Source organism: Prionailurus bengalensis, chromosome F2 (assembly GCF_016509475.1).
Source record: "Prionailurus bengalensis isolate Pbe53 chromosome F2, Fcat_Pben_1.1_paternal_pri, whole genome shotgun sequence".
In the NCBI taxonomy this organism is placed as follows: Eukaryota; Metazoa; Chordata; class Mammalia; order Carnivora; family Felidae; genus Prionailurus; species Prionailurus bengalensis.
In genome coordinates, this window is record NC_057353.1 from 66,876,189 (window position 1) to 66,893,728 (window position 17,540).

Below are 17,540 nucleotides of genomic sequence, written 5' to 3' on the forward strand. Positions count from 1 at the left end.
AAAAGGCATATTAGGGAGAATCAATGATAATTTAGGTGAGTAGGCAATAATAAATATTAGTAGCTGACTCTAATTGATTCCGATTTGCAGGGTATCTTCATATATAACATTACTGAGTTCACAGCTACCCTGTGAAGTTGAGGTTGTTCTAAATCCTTCTTACGGAAGGGGCGGCTGAGCCTTAGGCTGTAACAGTATGAAAGTTGCGGGGCTGGGGCCTGACCTCAGACCATTGTACCTTCAGTCCTCTGCTTGCAAAGAACTTACTGTAGCAGTGAAGAGTGTGGACTCTAAGACTGACCAGGTTTCAGATCCCGATTTTGTCGCTTATGTAGCTTTGTGACCTTGGACAAGTCATTTTACTTTGCTGTATTTCCGTTTATTGAAACAGATAATAAAAGTACCCACACTTCATAGGGTTAATGGACGAATAAAGGTGAAGGCACATAATTGCACGAAGATAGAGTTTTGCTATTACGACCTTGTTCCTTTGCTGTATTTCTTGTGAAAGGGAAAACAAGTAGGAAGACCCATCTACAAACTGACTGTTTTGCTGATCAGTTTGTAATTAAGACATCAGAACTGGGTGTCCTCCTCTGACACCTAGAAGATGGAAAGTATTCATATTCTTAGCAACAGAGTTTCCAGCTCTTGCTGGGCCTGTCTCCAACCAGCCTGGGCTGGGTTGCAGGCCACAGTGACCTCCCTGAAATGGCAGAGTCACACTGAATGACGTGAACATTTCATCAAGAAGGTCTCTTATTTTCATCCCTTTTGGATTGGAATAAGGGCTCAGCTGAAAGCTGACAGATTTACTCATGTGGTCACAGGCTCAGCTCAGAGCTTCTAACCTACAAGGAGGCTTGGGTTTTTATCAGGTCAGCTGGGACGGCCAGGCCAGCATCTGCCCTGATGACAGGTGAATGATCCAGGCCTCAAGGGGCCTTGAATGTCATTGCTCTGGCTGAGCCGTAGCAATCATGTGACTCAGTGACGGGGCACTGAGAAGCACAACGACCCAGGAAAAAGAAGATAAAAACCCAGCCACCCAACACCCACAAGGGGTAAATTCCCTCTGTTTTTTTTTTTTTTTTTTTAATGTTTATTTATTTTTGAGACAGAGACAGAGCATGAATGGGGGAGGGTCAGAGAGAGGGAGACACAGAATCTGAAACAGGCTCCAGGCTCTGAGCCATCAGCCCAGAGCCCAACGCGGGGCTCGAACTCACGGACCGCGAGATCATGACCTGAGCCGAAGTTGGCCGCTTAACCGACTGAGCCACCCAGGTGCCCCCCTCCTACGTTTTTTAAAAATTTGTTTTAATGTTTTATTTTGTTTTTTGAGAGACAAAGAGAGACAGAGTGAAAGCAGGGGAGGGGCAGAGAGAGGGGGAGACACAGAATCTGAAGCAGGCACCAGGCTCTGAGCTGTCTGCATGGAGCCTGATGCAGGGCCTGAACCCGTGAATGTAAGATCATGACCTGAGCTGAAGTCAGCCGCTTAACTGACTGAACCACCCAGGAGCCCCTAGTTCCTCCTACTTCTGAGACTAAAACCCAAACAGCTGCTACCTCTCAGGTTGAACCACTGACAGAAATGCACAACAGAGCTAAGGGTTGGGGGGGGGGGGGAACAACAATAAACCAATTAAAAAGAATCACTGATTTGGAGGGCATGTTTAGACTTATTTGCTTTACTACCTTCATCACTAATATCTTGCCAAAGCTCCTTAAAATTTTTTTTTCCCCGACATGGGGTTTCAAATGGAAAGCAACGGACCTGAACAGGTAGTTAGTTTCACGCTTTAGGTGAACAAAAGACTGAACGTGGGGTGGGAGGGAGTCACGGGAAAGATGCACTGAGGTGCTTTGAACTTGTCTGGTGTTGTAGCCTAAACCAAGAATGCCGTGGGGTCACCTAGAGTCTGCTAAAACAGGACAAGGAGGAGGACAGTGAGAACAATCAGAGGTACAGAAGGTTTTAAAATAAGCCATGGTGTTTTTTGGCTTTCTTACTACTGAATTCTCTCTTGCTAATGTGGCTGCCAGAGCCCTTGCTGCCTGCAGTGTGTTCCCATTTATGGTGGGGGGCGGGAAGTGGCTCACACGAGGACTATGGCCGTTCCTGTCTGTCACGGCCAATCTCAGGGACATCCTCACGGGATCCACGTAAGGACTCGAAGTACATCTGGACAGAAGGGAGTTGAGAAGTCTGTTTTCTGCTTTCCTCAAAATTCCCAGTGTCCTACAGAGTTATTCTTGGGGGGGGGGGGAACTATCTCAAGAGAACATGAAAAAGATAATTCAACTGAGACCCTGGGAACCTAAAGAGACTTACCCGTACGACGTAGTTAAATCTTCTGGAGTCCAGAATGGCAGTTGAGAAGTCCAGCCTGTTGAAAGCTTCCCCCAGAGTGCAATATCCATGGCGCTGAATGTGAAAACGGGGGGCACAGAGGTCATTCTCCAGAATGGTCCACCTGGACTCTACTGGCAAGCTGGATGCCTGTCTTAGGTAACCTGTGGCCATATGCTGTTTTCCTGGGCCATGATAAGCTCTTTCTGGGAGCCCCCTGCGAGCCACAAAGACGGACAGTGCAGCTAGCAGCTGCTTTAGTCTGTGACTCACATGTTAAACACCCCCCTTCATGACTTGCACCATTTGGACCCTTGTTCTCCGCATGAACTTGAATGGGAAAATCCTAAGTAGTTGCTTATCTGGGAAAGGTCAGGAGTTGGACATAGGATGGGAGACGAAGATAGCTGGTCACTGTAGCATCTCCTGGGAGGAGAATTAGACTTCCTTGTGTCAACCCTGCCTGCTACCTTGCCTCGCATCTTTACTGCTCTTCTCATTGGGATCACCAGAAACATTTTTTTTTTTGTTTTATTAAGGCTTCATGAGGAGGCAAAAAGAACTTTTGATTTTTTACCTATGAACGCACAAGCACTGGGAGCAGAGAGCCCTGACTCACAGTCCCAGCTCTGCTCTGAGTATCTGGATAATGGCGGGTGTGCCCTTGGCCTCCAAACCGCAGAGGGACTTATGTATTCACCAAGGTCTCTGACAGTGGTAGAAATTCCATCGTTCTACCACACTGCCTGATAACCTAGATATCTGAGCAGATGCCTGTGCAGGGAGAAGATGCACATAAAAGGGTTTTATAAAGTGCCACGCAAATGTAGTTGTTACAGTGCCTTGTCCCCTTCTAGGTCTAGCTCAGTGTCTCATACTGAGCAGACATGAAAACTTCTGCTGCGTTTAGTGATTAGCCCCTCCAGGGCTAAAACTTAACAAAGTCGGAGTCTGAAGAGATCTCAGAACAAGAAAGAGGCACTGTTCTCGGGGCAAGGCCAAGGCTTTATAACAACACATTTGAGATGGGTATACTAATCTTTATAAAGCACTTTTACATACGTGATCTCACTGCATGACTGGGGAGTCCACCTAGTGACTTTGGCTTCTCACTCTCTCTGATGGTTGGGTAGGTGGTGAGCTGCTAGCCACTACCCCCCACACCCAGCCATGATTTGAAGTCATATTCTTGCCCACTTTCCCTCCCTTTCCTGTTGGGAGAGGCATAAAGCTAAGCATATGCTTTAAGGAACAGATGGATGCTCACCTCTTTAGTACTTCCTTTGTGAACATAAATCCATTTTTCTTGGTGGAAATCTACAGAGGCAAAAAAAAAAAAAAAAAAAAATTAAAAAAACCCCCACAGCTTTACAATTTGCAACATGCCCCAAAATTTAAACTTGTTTCTTTTTCATATACTCCAAAGTGTTAAAAAAGTTTTAACAAAAAAAGACAGAGACTCTACTGACAATCTAAGAAATGCAAATGCCTAATTTCTGCAGTGTATACATATCGGAGTTATGCTTACCAGGTCTGAAGCTCTCCAAATCTTTGATCATCAGATTTAGTATATACCAAAGCTCCAAATTGAAAAAAATCAAATACCCAAGTACAAGTTTGTTTTAAATGTCAAACCTACAACTTATACAAGGCCATAAAAAGTAGAAATAAAGCAGATAACATGAAGAGATCATGTAGTATGGGTGGATTAAACTAAAGATCTGTGATTCCGACTTATTTCTAGAACTTTATACTCTTACACCCAGCATCTAGAAATGTAGTAGTATTTAGACAAGGAAAGAGGGAGAAACAAATCTATTTTCAAAGCCTCACAACACAGTGCCAAATAAAAGCACATGCTGGAACTGATTCAGCCGACCATATCACTGTATAATAACTAAATTAACTACGTCAAATATTAGTGACAAGTGGGGGGAAAAAACCCCACTCTGACTAGCAACTGACTTATAAACAAGACTATAAAGAACACATTGATCTTGCTTGTAAAATGCACGGCCGGGTTTCTGAGTGCAAAGTTCCCAATGACCTCTGTCAATGACACAGTAAACATTAAAGCAGATGTCTAACACTCGAGGTCTGATTTTCTCCCCTCCCCCCGCAAAGAACCAATCCTAGCGATCTTCAAACAGCTTTCTTTTAAGTTCAAAACAAATGGCTTACACTGGGTTTTGGTTTTGCTATTCAGCATGTCCTTCTTTCTCTTCTTGGCTGCAACATCATAGTTCAGGCTGTTGAAAAGATTCTCCTTATCGTATACTTCCTTGTTGCAATAACTAGGAATAACAGGAGAGGGGATGAGCTATAGCAGCTATACTTTAATAAGAGCTGTTTCTATAAATAACTTACCGGGTTATAAAACACAAACATACATCTCCTCAAACAAAACAATAACCCCCTCAAAAGAAGTCTGTTCAGGCACAGACCTCCCTCTTTGGGGATGAAATATTGTCACATCTCTGTGGAAGGCAGGGATGGGGGCTTCTACTGCTTTTGAATTCCCAACAGTGCCTGCCATTGTGTTTGACACACAGCCCTTTACCCTTTAACTAAAGGCAATGCCGGGCACTACAATATTACTTTAAGCAAAAATGACGACTTCAGGGGGGAGGGAGAGGGATGATTACTGCTATCACTGTGGTACACAATGCCTTCATTTTGCAAAAGTATCCACCCTAAGCTGCTTTCTAAGAAAAAAAAAAAAAAGTCTTTATGGAGATACAATTCACATACCATACAATCCACCCATTTAAAGTGTACCCAAGCTTCTTTTAACTAGCATGCTTCCATCATGCCTTTGAAACATGATCATATTAACAAAAATCTGACTTACACACTCCATTTCTAGGAGACGTTGAGCATACAGTGCTAATTGTTTAGATTTCATGGAATTCCGTGACTAACACTCAGCATCATGCTGCGAGGTGAAGACCTTGGGTCCTAAATGAAACCAACTGATTTCACAATTCATAAATTTATAAGGGCTGAAAAAACAGAACTGCCCAATTCACAGGTCCCTGAAGGACGCACAGATTCAACTTGGGTCAGGTGCATATTTCTGCCAGTAGGCTGAGCTGTTATTTTGGGGAGCTGAAGTCTATTCTGTGATACCACATAACTTCACGGTAAATCTCTGAAGAGTTTTCATTGAAAGGATGCTGGAGAAATATTGAAGTATAGTGAGTAGGTCCCCCAAGCCCCATGGGGATGTATGTACAAGGCAGGATTTAGAATTCCCACTAGTAAAACATAACTCAGGGGCTTTTTCTTGTATCACCGATATATCAGAGCTCTTTAATTTTCTGAGTTCCTTTGCTGAATTTAAAATGTGGTTTGCTTTACATCTTCTTTGGACATACATCTGTTGGCTAAAATGAGGCACACCTGCACTTCTCTATTCCACAGACATTATGTAAATGGTACAAGAGAAAAGAGGGTTTGAAACAATTTCCAGTATCCTGTTGCTACAGTCGTCTCAAGTAGCACTTCGATAAGTACAATAAGTATCTTGCTACATAAATGCTTACACATGATATCACCAACAACGTGCTCAGTGTTTCTGGACCCAGAGGAATAAGCTTGATGGATAATCTATCATTTGTTAATCTGCCCTTGTAAGGCCATGTTTAATACCACTTATTGAGATTTCTAACATCTCTAGCCTTCTTTTCATTTGGGGAAACTGGATATTTTTAGGTTTCATAGCGATTACTGCAGAAATGTCTTCTCTTAGAGACAGTTTCTTAAACGAGCCAAGGGTGAGTGTTTGGGGCCAGGCTCTGTGTCACGCATGAGTGTGTGTTTGTCTACTTGCATGACAGTAGTGTACAAAACCACCGACTGGTCAGTGATCTGCTCCAAGGTCAGCAAGAAAAGAGAGAACAAGGGAGCGCTGGACTCTGAGTCCTTAAAGCCAACTTAAGAATTTCAATCAAAGTTGAGAAGGGGAAAACATGGAAGGTTACTTGACTGGTCCATGGTGTACCAAAGCTGAGAACAGCTTTTAGAAAGCAAAGTTAAGAACGTGTTTCATGTAAAAACACCACACGAAGGCTTATTTTTAAAGAAAACACACTCCTATACCATGAACGAAAACCTAGAGCTTAAATTCCACCTGTAGAGAACCATAAAATGAAGCGGTCTTATTCTCAGTCACACTTTTGAGGTTTGGCAGAAAGTTTCCAGAGCCTGGACCTTAGATTGTGGCCATTCCCCAGAGATTTTAAATATTTACAGTTCACCTTACTCTCTTCTAATTGAGAACATTACTCAAAGGAATTTGAGCACCTGCTTTCCTCATAGAAATGACAATAATCTGCTTTAAGCCCGAGCGACTCATTTCCAAAGTTAGTTGAAGAAGAATTTGACATCATTGATGATGTTCTTCCACTGTAGAATGTAGAAACGCTTCAACCAAAGACAAACCCTGCATTTTTCTCTTGATTATTAGGTTTTGGACTTCAGAGGTGGGGCCTGGAAGGAAGGGCTAGGAGGTTTATTTGTGTTGTCTGCTTGTAGCTTTTCTTTCAAGCAATAACATACTCAGTTAGAGGTTATTCTGAGAGTTCAATTATGTCCATCCATTTCAAGGAAATGCAAAGCCAAGAGAAAATTACAACTGAAATTTTTAACAAGAAAAGCCACCACCATTTAGGAACCATGACATTTAACTTTTTTTTTTTTAAGTAGAACTATTTAAGGATGCTAATTACCTCATTAAATTCAAGAATAGCCACTGAAGTTGCCATTTGGTGGTTAGTTTTTACTAATCTTGATTTTTATAGGCACAGGCACAGAATAAGAAAAAAAGACCTCTCCCAGCCTTATACTATCAATATACACGTACCTAGATATTTAAAGACAACTTTAGAAATGATGGAAAGATTTCAAAATAAGACCATTTGGGCAGAGGAGATAAGGGCACCGGTGGGGGGAAAGGCCTATTTCTCATTTTGTTCCACAATCACAGGCCATTTAAGAAAGCTATGGAGGGCCTAAAGGATTTGGTGGTGGATTAAAGCTGGTGAGATTTCTATGCTAATTTGCTCCAGTACAGACGCAAATCGTCAGACTCCCTACCCAGATTGTTCTGGTGAAACAAACAGCCTACTATATGAAGCTTGTAGAACAGTGCCTTGCACACAGTAAGCACTCATAAAAATTTGACCTATTATTTTTGTCTTCTGCACTACTCGTCCAGGGCACCAAGCTTCCTGCTTCCTGGTTCAGCCTCAGCTATGTGCAGAGCAACATTGGAGTTTTCAGCTGCAGGCCTGTAGACTTGGAGAAGAGTGGCCTGAGGCTCCGATCGCTGAGATGACTCATTCTGGGGGTGGGGGAAGCTGGAGGGTTGTTGGTGAGGCTTGGAGGTACCTCAACTACCACTTCCTTGAAGCATTCTTGGACCACCCCCAATTCATGCCAAGCGCTTTCCCTGAACTTTTCATCTGCCCACCCACATTTAAACTGGTCATTCCTCTGCTGTCTTATGCAAGTACCCCTTTTAAATGAGGGGTACTGCTTTAAACTTATCCTAAAGCCTGCCATGATCTCTGTTCATGGCTGGGATGGGCTTTGTAAGGTTCTGCTGTTGGAAGGGGACAGGGACCAGAACATAGAATGGCCAGCAGAGTCCAGAGAAGGCGTGCTGTCCAGACGGGCTGTGGTCAACTGTAAACACTCTCCCCAGGTCGGAACACACCAAATGTACCCTTCATTCCCGACTCTTGTTCAGGCAGCTCACAGAATTGGATGTGGAATTAGAGAAGTGTAGCAGGCCTCTGTTGTCCTCTGTTTTATTACCTCCCCTCCCCCTTTGGAAAGGGCTGTCGGCCTTTTGTTTTCTCCTAACAGGAGAGGCATTCACCTGTGTAGGCAGGCGGTCAGCCCAAACCTTACATCACAGAGAAACATGACCAAGACTAAAAACAGTGGGGATATTTGAGACTCCAGACCTAGGTCCAAGAAGGCCAACTGCTTTTAAGAAGTTGGCAGACTTCTCATGCTAAGTAGGGAAGGGATTGTTTACAATTGGTGGAGGAAAAAAATACTCCGCAAACAAACAGCCAGCTGCTTTGCCAGGAGCTACCAAACGATTCCTAAACTCTGACTCCTCCAAGAGCCACAGGTGGCCACTATATTGATCACCACTTGTGGTAACTATGGCGGTGCTACAGCCCTGGCTCAGAAGGCACGGAATGGGAGGAAAGGAGGAGGCTCATGAAGGGGTCTGAGGGGTGTGAAGCTACCTGATCCCAGCCTAGGTTAAACTTTTGTGGTAAGTTAAAACCATCCTCAAGGTCTCCCACTCTGTGGTGAGAGGCACCACTATCTGCTTCTAAAGGGGAGTGATACCAGCTTATCTCTTGGAGCAGATACAGTGTGAATATTTACGTGAACCAGAGGCTCAGTATCTTGAATCCTCTTCTGCTGAACGAATGCATCCTACTGATGAGCAACCTATAATCATATTTGGGTGAGCCGCTGGGACATCATTCAGCAGATCCTTGCTGTATTTCCCCAGAAAGAATCTGGACTGTTGTACAGAAATAAAAGAAACAAACTATCAAGATCATCATTCCTTAGGAATGAGGAGGCAGGAAGGAAGCTTGTATTCTACTAGAAGCAAGCTTCTAGTCAAGGGAGAATAATTTAGGCATAATTGGTAACTCGCCTCCCTAAAAGGTTAAGAGTCTAGTGACAGCAATTGGTCTATTTTTCTATTAAGTAAATTATCTGATTTGCAATAAGACTTCTTATTTGCTCTCCAAACTCTACAGTTTGCCTCAAAATATCTTTAACATAAGGGTTATATATGCTTTTGTCTCTCCTGACAGACCCCCAGGATTAAATGCTTTTGTTTCTTTTTCCATTGGAAGACTAAAGGAGTTTGATGTTTTACAAATAACAATCAGATGGGGGGGGGGCGCGCTCTGGAGGTCAAACTGTCAAAATAACCACACTTTCTTGACAGTTTTCTTAAAATTGAGTGCCAGGGGGCTAAGCCAAAAAAACCACTGGTAAATCTCAGTAAGTGGGAACCTGGTCCGGTTACAGAACTCATCACCGGAATCAATTTAAGGGTTCTGGTGCCAGTGGCTTCAACCAAAGGCTGCACGAACAGGCATCCAAGGGTGACTGGGCTGCACTGATCGCCTCTGGACCCGCTTTCATTGCCCTTCCCACCTGTTCCAAATGTCAGCGATCTGGAAGTCAACTGTTGCGATCCGGGACTGACAGATTCCAGACCACTTCACTTACTAGACAGCGCTTCTGTGTTATAACCAAACGGAGCGGACCTCGGGTTTTCAACCAGACTGACGGGGCTCGGGGGGGTGGGGGGTGGGGTACTTTCTGCAATTGACGGGCATCACTTGACATTATTTCGCTCAGAAAACTGACCGAAAGGGCCACTGAAGAAACAGGTGCAAGCGCTTCGTCCTTTCAAAAGCAGAAGGCTTGTGGGTGGCCTTCCCGCCTCCCTTCCCTCCTCCGCAGCTCCGCAGTCGCGAGTCTTCACCCTGGTTCCGCCAGTCCGCCCCGCAAGCGCCGGTGCCCCAGGGACCATCTGGCCGCCCCTTCCTGGTTACTCATCCTCCCTGCCCACTCTGCGGTCGCCCGTGCGTGGGAAGAGCCTGGAGGTGCTGCACCCATGTCCGATCGCGTCACCCGACTTGTGCCCACGGCGCTAGGGTGCTCCGAGCCCCGCCACCCCCAGCGGTTTAAAGGTGCGAAGCCCACTCGCCCGCGCCCCCGCCCAGGCGGACGGCGCGACTCCAGTGTCCTTAAGGCGGGGGTCCCCTGAAGTTGTATGCTTGAGTTTGAACGTTTGCGGACAAGGTCTGCGTCTGTCGTCAGATTCCCAGAGGGACCCGGGGCTCTGTAAAGAGTTGTGCCCACTTGGAGACGCAGACCCTGAACAATAAGAGAAACCAAATTCCCCGAATCTCGTGCTCTAGCGACCTCTGCAGAAACCCCGTCAACTTCTCTCTCCTCCCCTGCACTCCACCGCCCCCCCCCCCCCGCCCTGGTCCAGGGGCTTCCTCCTCACCCTGTTCCAGCCCTGCGTGCCCCCCACTCTCCCGCCCCTGCGCCCCCGAAACCAGCCCAGGTCTGTTTCGCGGGGCTGCACGTTGGTGGCCGATCCACTCACCTGCTGAGGTCGCTCACGAAGCTGCCGCTCTTCTCATCCAGGAAGCGCTTCCAGCCATCGGCCGTCTTCACCCAGCTCTGCCCGGGGGACCGCCAGTCCTGCCCGAGGAATGGCATGGCTCCGGGGGCGACGCGACGGTCGGACTCGGCGGACTGACGGACAGGACCGGCCGGGCGGCCTCGGGGACGCGCTGCCCTGGGCGGACGCTCAGGGGTGCTGGGGCCGACGCGGGGGCGGCTGCAGGGAGGCGGCGTGGAGGGCTGCGGGTTCGGGGGCCGCGGAGCCGAGCGCCTGGGCTCGGAAAGGGCGCGGCGCCGGGGAGGGCCGCAGGGCGCGCGGGGCTGGCCAGTGTGCCGCGCCGCCGTCCCGGCCGCAGTATTTATCGCGGGCCGCCGGCCCCGGCCCTTTGTTGCCGGAAGAGCCGCCTGCTCTTAGCCCGGCCCCCCCGCCGGAGCCCACGTGGCTTTGTTTATGGGCTCGGCTTGTTTTCCGAGGCGCCCGCGGCTCCCGCTCCCGAGGCTGTTGCACAACCGCGCGCCGGTGGAAACTTGAAGCCGCGCTGCCAGGCCGGGGCTCCCGCCGCCCCTCCGCCCCTGGCCCCCCGGCGCCCGCTCCCCGCCCCCCAGGGCGCAGCTGCCGCCGCCGCCGGGAGAGCGGGGCCCGGCGCTCGGGAAGCCGCGCCCCGTCCTCCCGCGGCTCCCGGGCTGGCGCGGCGCAGAAAGGAGGCCCGAGCGGCGTCTGGGTCACTGCTGGGCGGGGGTGGGGAGGAGGGAGAGCTCCCCTCCCATCCCCGAGCTGTCACTGAGCCCCGCGATCAGAGCAGCTCTTCCGGAACTGGGGGAGCACAGCGCGGCCAGGAGCAGAGCGGGGGAGGAGACCACAGCCTCCGAGCCTCTCTCGCAGCCCCAGCCCCGGCTCTTGGACGGAAGAGGGCAACCCCTGCGGGGCGGCGGTGGGGAGGAGGGGCAGCCCCCACCCCACCCTGCCCCCGAGCCGCCGTCAACGTGTCCTCTGCCAGGCCTGTCTCCGAGGGTGCCAAAGAGAGGACAAGGACAGGGAGGCCGGGCGCTTCTGGTGCCTGCGGGGTGGGAGTGGAGAGCAGAGACAGTCCCCCACCCTACTCTCTCTCTCTCAGCACGCTAAGCGAGCAGCGCCGACCTCTGGGGCACCAGGCCGCACGTTAAAGGTGTCCGAGCCTCGCTCCAGCTCCGGGGCTGTGCCCGCCTCTCCTTCCCGCTGTTCAACATCCTCAGGGCTGTTAATTTCTCTCCGGGAAATACTAGGCCAGGAGTTATGTTTTAGTTTTGGTGTGCGTTGGGAGCGAGGGACGCAGAAGCCCATCCACCCGACCGATGGGGGTTAAAGGAAGTGCGGTGAGCTGGCGGTGCCCCAGTGCAGGTGCCGAGACCCTCAGGGACTAGCTTGTTAACCCGGTCTTCATAACCTCGGGCAAGCAGCCAGTGTGGGAGCGACACGGGTTTTCCAGATGAGGGCACTAAGGGCCCCAGAGGAAAGGTAAGCGGGTGACTTACCCAGGATGGCAAGGCTAACTTCTTCACAAGCCTTAGTACCATCTGAAATCACCCTGTTCAGTTTTAGTTTTAGTTTGTTTGTAGTAATCCATTCCTCTCCGTCCCTCTCTGCCGAACATAAACTCCTTGAGAGCTCCTAGGTCTTGTTGGAGGGATATCCCAGCACCTTGCCCGGCCAAGAGAAGACTTTCAATAACTATTTGTTGTAGGAATAGGCGATCGGATGTGGGAGGCTGCTGGCTCGGGGTAGCTCAGGAAACCCTTCGTGACTTCTGGTTATGATGCTTCACAGTCTGATCTGTTTGGCAATGAGAAGGCACATAGCAGTTGTAGCAAGTAAAAATTCCACCCTCAAGAATTAGTTTCAAACTTGACCCCTCAATATTCCTTCCTCTGCAGCCATCTACAAGTATTTTCTGTTCCACAGACTGTGCAATCTTTAAGGCTTAAAGTAGGCAAAGTGATCGTGTGAGCCTTGGGAGGGGTGCATGGTGGAGGGGGAAGGAGATGTTTTTAATAAAGTCTGTTTTCAAGTAGCCAGAGTTTTCTGATTCAGGTTTCCCACCATAAATAATTTATTAGTGTGGTAATAGTAAAAATAGCTTGTAAAAACAGCGCAGAAGATCCTAAACAAATGATAAACACAGTGATCATGCTAACAGATGAGACAATGTTGAGTCTGGCCTTTGCTGGACAGAACTGATATCTGCAAGGGAGCGTAATTGAGGGATGTGATTATTAAAGATGCCTGCTAGTTACATGTCCCTAAGCTACATCACTATAGAAACCGGAGAAGGCAGAAGATTTGAATTCTAATTCTGCTAGGGCAACACACTGCTGTCTGATGTGGATGAATGACTTAAATTCTGGAGGCTCAGTTTTTTGAACAATCAAGAAAAAAATAGAGCCTCTAATGCCTCCCTCTCTGGATTGAAATCATTGTAAATGGGATTATTCGAACTAGTTCTTCCATCCTCTTTGGTGACGTTACACATCCACGGGGCCCATGGCCCCCTAGTGATGTGTACTTCTCTGATTCTTGAAGTTGGGCTTGGCTAGGTGACTTGCTTTGGTCGGTGGGATGCCGGCGGATATGACATGAGGAGATATGGGGTGCGTGCTTGTCTGGTTGATTGTGTGTTCTTGTGTTTCCGTGGCAAGGGTATACCCTGGGTGGCCACGGCTAGAGCCTTGGTCCCAGCATGGCACACAGGGAGCAGACACCTCAGTTACCCTACAGATACATCAGCAAGAAATAAACGTTTATTCTTGAATGCCACTGACGTTATTGTGGTCTTTGTTACACAGCCAGTAGCGACAAAGGATTGAGTGGCTGAAAGTTTGTCAAAGTTTTTTTCACTTCTAAAATTCAAGCATATGTAGGAAATCACTTTTTTTTTTTTTTGCTAAGAATTAATCTCAGAGAGCCTCAGTGTTTGCTTCTTGTACTTCAGCTCTATCTTCCTTCTAAAAAAAAAAAAAAAGAAAGAAAAAAATAAAGAAAAGAAAAGAAAACAAGTTGTGGTTATCCTATCTAACCCAGCCTTCTTCTGAAGTGTCAGTGACTGCTTTAGATTTCCCACACCATTAAACATCTAACTCGACACTTCTTCAAACATATGGTTTCTGCTAGGAAGCCTTTCAGTGCTGAGCCCCTCAGGATAAAGAAAGTACTAGACTATCTTTAGAACAGTTAGCTTCATATCAGATACTGGCTGGACTTTGCAAAGTCTTGCGATTGGAGGCCATATCAAGACTGAGCATTTGAGAACCACAAAGACAAGGTATCAGCTAAGGTGTCTTAGCTTCCGACTGAAGATGCAGAGGCAGACAGATGCTCCGAGAATTTCACAAGGCACAGGCCGGGGAGGACCCGCATGGCCTGGTTTGAGCAGGGCACACAATGCGAGTACGTTTGCATGGACACTGGGCCACTGCCTCTCCTGACCAGCTTCCTACCACAGATTGCCCATGTGACATGCTGTGTATTTGATTTTTTAAAAAAATATTTATTTTTGAGAGAGAGAGGGCGTGTGAGAGTGGGGGAGAGGCAGAGAGAGAAGGGAACAGAGGATCTGAAGCAGGATCTGCACTGACAGCAGTGAGCCTGACACGGGGCTCGAACTCACAAACCGTGAGATCATGACCTGAGTGGAAGTCGAATGCTTAACCAACTGAGCCACCCAGGCACCCCTGGGTATTTGATTTTTTTTTAAAAAATGTGTGCTTCTCCTCTATGGGGCTGTGAACTCCTTGTTGGTAGGGCCGTGTCTTCGTGTTTTAGTCACCACAGTGCTTGTCATGGTGTTTAGTATGTGACTCTCGCAATCAGTAAATGACTCAATAAGTGTTGAACTACTCAGGATGCTGTTATTCCCCTGTCTTCTCCTGTTGACCCCTAATTCCTCCGAAGGACACAGCAGGGTAGAGAGGAGGGAGGGTGGGCAGCCCCGAATCCTAGCCCGCATAGCTGAATCCTCCACGAGTTGGGCCTTACCAGCTAGTGAGGCAAACAGGAAAGGAGGTCAAAAGGTGACATCTTAGAAAAAAACGTTTTAAGTGTTTAAACACTTGTTCCCCCATGGCAGAGGCTAGCCATGCTGAAGACACTGTGCCAAGCACTTTGCAAACGTGATCCGGTTTAATACTCCTCACAAAAGCCTGTGAAATGGGTGTGATCGTTCCCTGTTTTACAGCTGAGGAAGCCGAGGCTCCGAAAAGTTAGGTAGCCTGTCTTGAAGATCAGCCAGCCAGTAGGGTGAAACCCAAGCTCGTCCCCAGGTCTGTCTCCAACCCCGACGGGAGCCAGATTGGGTTCGAATCATAGTTCCCCACTTAAATAGCTGTGTGGCCTTGGACAAGTTACTTATCCTCTCAGTTTCCTCATTTGCAAAATGGGAATCATGATAGTACCCACCTCAAAGGGTGTAGTGAGGATTTATTGAGTTAATGTGCATACAATATCCATAAAGGTGCCAGCACCAATGGTAAAGAGTATTATTATCTTTATGCAAAATTTGCACCTCCATCTTTTATTTGCTTAAGTCCGTGTCTACCCACCGAATTTTAACTTTTGAGGGCGTGGAGCATAGCTCACCCAGCTAATTTCCAGATGTGGGAAAAACCGTCTATACTGGAGCAAATTGTACAATGAAATGATAGCTTGCCTATTACTAGCTGCAATTTCTTGCACTTAAACTATGGAAATGGGTCTTATTCTGCTCAGAAGACTACATTTCCAAAGGCAAACCCAGCATAATTTTAGCCTGCCCACTGCCTCATAAGGCTGTTTATAGAAATTGTTTGTGGAAAGGATTGATAAATATGAAGTGCTCTGTTGTTTCCAGCCCCAAATGACATTTGTTTATGGTTTTGGCTGAGGGACTGACTACTTCTCGCTAAAATGCAATGCTGTTTTGTTTTTTCATAGTTTCTCTTTCTGAAAGGTTGTGTTTTTTGTTTTTTGTTTTTTTTTTTTAATACTTATCAGCAGTCGTTGTAAGTTAAAAATAGCTTGTTGGGTGGGGCGGGGGCTGGGAGCAACCAAATCTGTTGGCTCGCTCTGTCCAAGTTAGAGTGCATTTTGTAAAGGGGGAGCTAGAGGAACTCAGGATATTAAATTCAACCTGTCAGTGCTGTCGCAGGACCGTGTGTTTAATGCCACAACAATCTGCATATGACCCTACACCCTGTCTGTCTAGGGTGGGGCATCCTTGAAACAGTGTGAAATACGTCTGTTAGGTGTGTGTGAGCAGGCACTGCTGGCTGTGTGGTATTTTTGGGTCTCTGGATGCCATGAGTCCTGCCAACTAAATTAAAGTCGGTCAGACACATGTCACTGAAAATATTCTCATTACTTTAATGAGAATCATTTGGCATTCCTCAAATGTGGGCCTGGTTCTGTTTTTGAGAGAGGGTCAAGGGCATTTTGCTATAATCCTCCTTCTTTCATAGCCCAGTTGTTCAATTTTAATGAAAATTCTTTTTTTTTTCTTTTAATAAGTAGTAAATAGGATTTGGAGGCAAGGCTGCTAACTTTTGTACAATATAGAGAAATGAATGAAACGACACTTACGAATAGTCCAGACTTCTAGTGTCTTTTTATAAAAACACATTTTATTTTTATTTATCATTATTATTTTTAAATGTTTATTTATATTTTTAATGTTCTTGTTTATTTTTGAGACTGAGAGAGACAGAGCATGAGCAGGGGAGGGGCAGAAAGAGAGGGAGACACAGAATCCGAAGCAGACTCCAGGCTCTGAGCTGTCAGCACAGAGCCCGACGCGGGGCTCGAACTCACAGACTGTGAGATCATGACCTGAGCCAAAGCCGGACTCTCAACCAACTGAGCCACCCAGGTGCCCCAAATGTTTACTCACTTTTGAGAGAGAAAGAGAGAGAGAGAGAGAGAGAGAGACAGAGAGAGACAGAGAATGAGTGGGGGAGGGTCAGAGAGAGAGAGAGAGAGAGGGAGACAGAATCCCAGGTAGGTTCTGCACTGTCAGCACAGAGCCCCACACAGGGCTTGAACCTGTGAACTGAGAGATCTTGGCCTGAGCCGAAATGAAGAGTCAGATGCTTAACTGACTGAGCCACCCAGGTGCCCCTAAAAACACATTTTAAAATGAGGATCTTAAATTTGTTACGGATGTCAAGTTTTAAATACACTATTAGTGCCTGAAATTGGTTAAAATCATCCTATCTATAACCTTTCAGATGGTATCTTGAATAGTTGAGTAACAAATTTTAGTTCTGAGATTTCTCATATACAAAAATAGCTTGGACTGAAATTCATCTAGACATTGTATCTCATGGTTACTTGTTATTATCACTAATGTTCATATAATTTTGCAAGGTAAGTATTTTTATCCCCATTTAATAGATGAAGAGACTAAGGCTTAGATATGTTAAACATTTACTCAAAGGTCTGCTTAAAAATCAGAACAAAATTTAGAGAGTTTACCTAATCCAATTCCTTCCTTTTACCCTTGAAAAAGCTAAGTCTCAAAGAAGAGAAACTCTCTTCTTTGGGCACCATGAGACCAAACCCACAGTGTTTGGATGTTCCAGTAATCTTGCTGATCAATGTCCCTGAGAAATGTACACTTTGAAGTAAAATTCAAATCCTCTGTGATTTGATCCAGTGATCAGATCTTATTAGGGCTTCTCATCAGTGAGTTTGTTCCAGAAGGTACAAGAAAAACAATTTGATCCCCTAGAGATGCTACTCTTCAAAGTCAACCAGGATCCTAGAGAAACGACAGAATTGAAAAATCAGCATTTACCTGGCCACCAGATTGAATGTGGATTTACTGCTTGTTACCTTTTGACAGATTGTGGTAATCACTGCAGGTTTTGACTGGTCAGCCCTGGGGATTAGAATGGTTGGTGAGTCATGCAGTGTGTTTCCTCACGTGAGTTAACTACTGACTTGTCAAATCCTGGAGAAGTCACTTAACCTGTTTGGTGTTCAGTTTTC

General features: G+C 46.7%; 1 protein-coding gene across 1 annotated transcript in view; it reads right to left on the minus strand.

The window, feature by feature from the left end:
* FBXO32 (F-box protein 32) overlaps positions 1-11,082 on the minus strand; it is a 36,207-nt gene extending 25,125 nt beyond the window's left edge. The window contains exons 1-4 of the mRNA XM_043601701.1: positions 10,527-11,082; positions 4,538-4,650; positions 3,624-3,673; positions 2,339-2,431 (exon numbers count right to left, since the gene is read on the minus strand). Coding sequence (XP_043457636.1) covers positions 2,339-2,431; positions 3,624-3,673; positions 4,538-4,650; positions 10,527-10,642 — 372 coding nt within the window. The 5' untranslated portion in view covers positions 10,643-11,082. The remainder of the gene's footprint in view (positions 1-2,338; positions 2,432-3,623; positions 3,674-4,537; positions 4,651-10,526) is intronic.
* Positions 11,083-17,540: the final 6,458 nt, after the last annotated feature.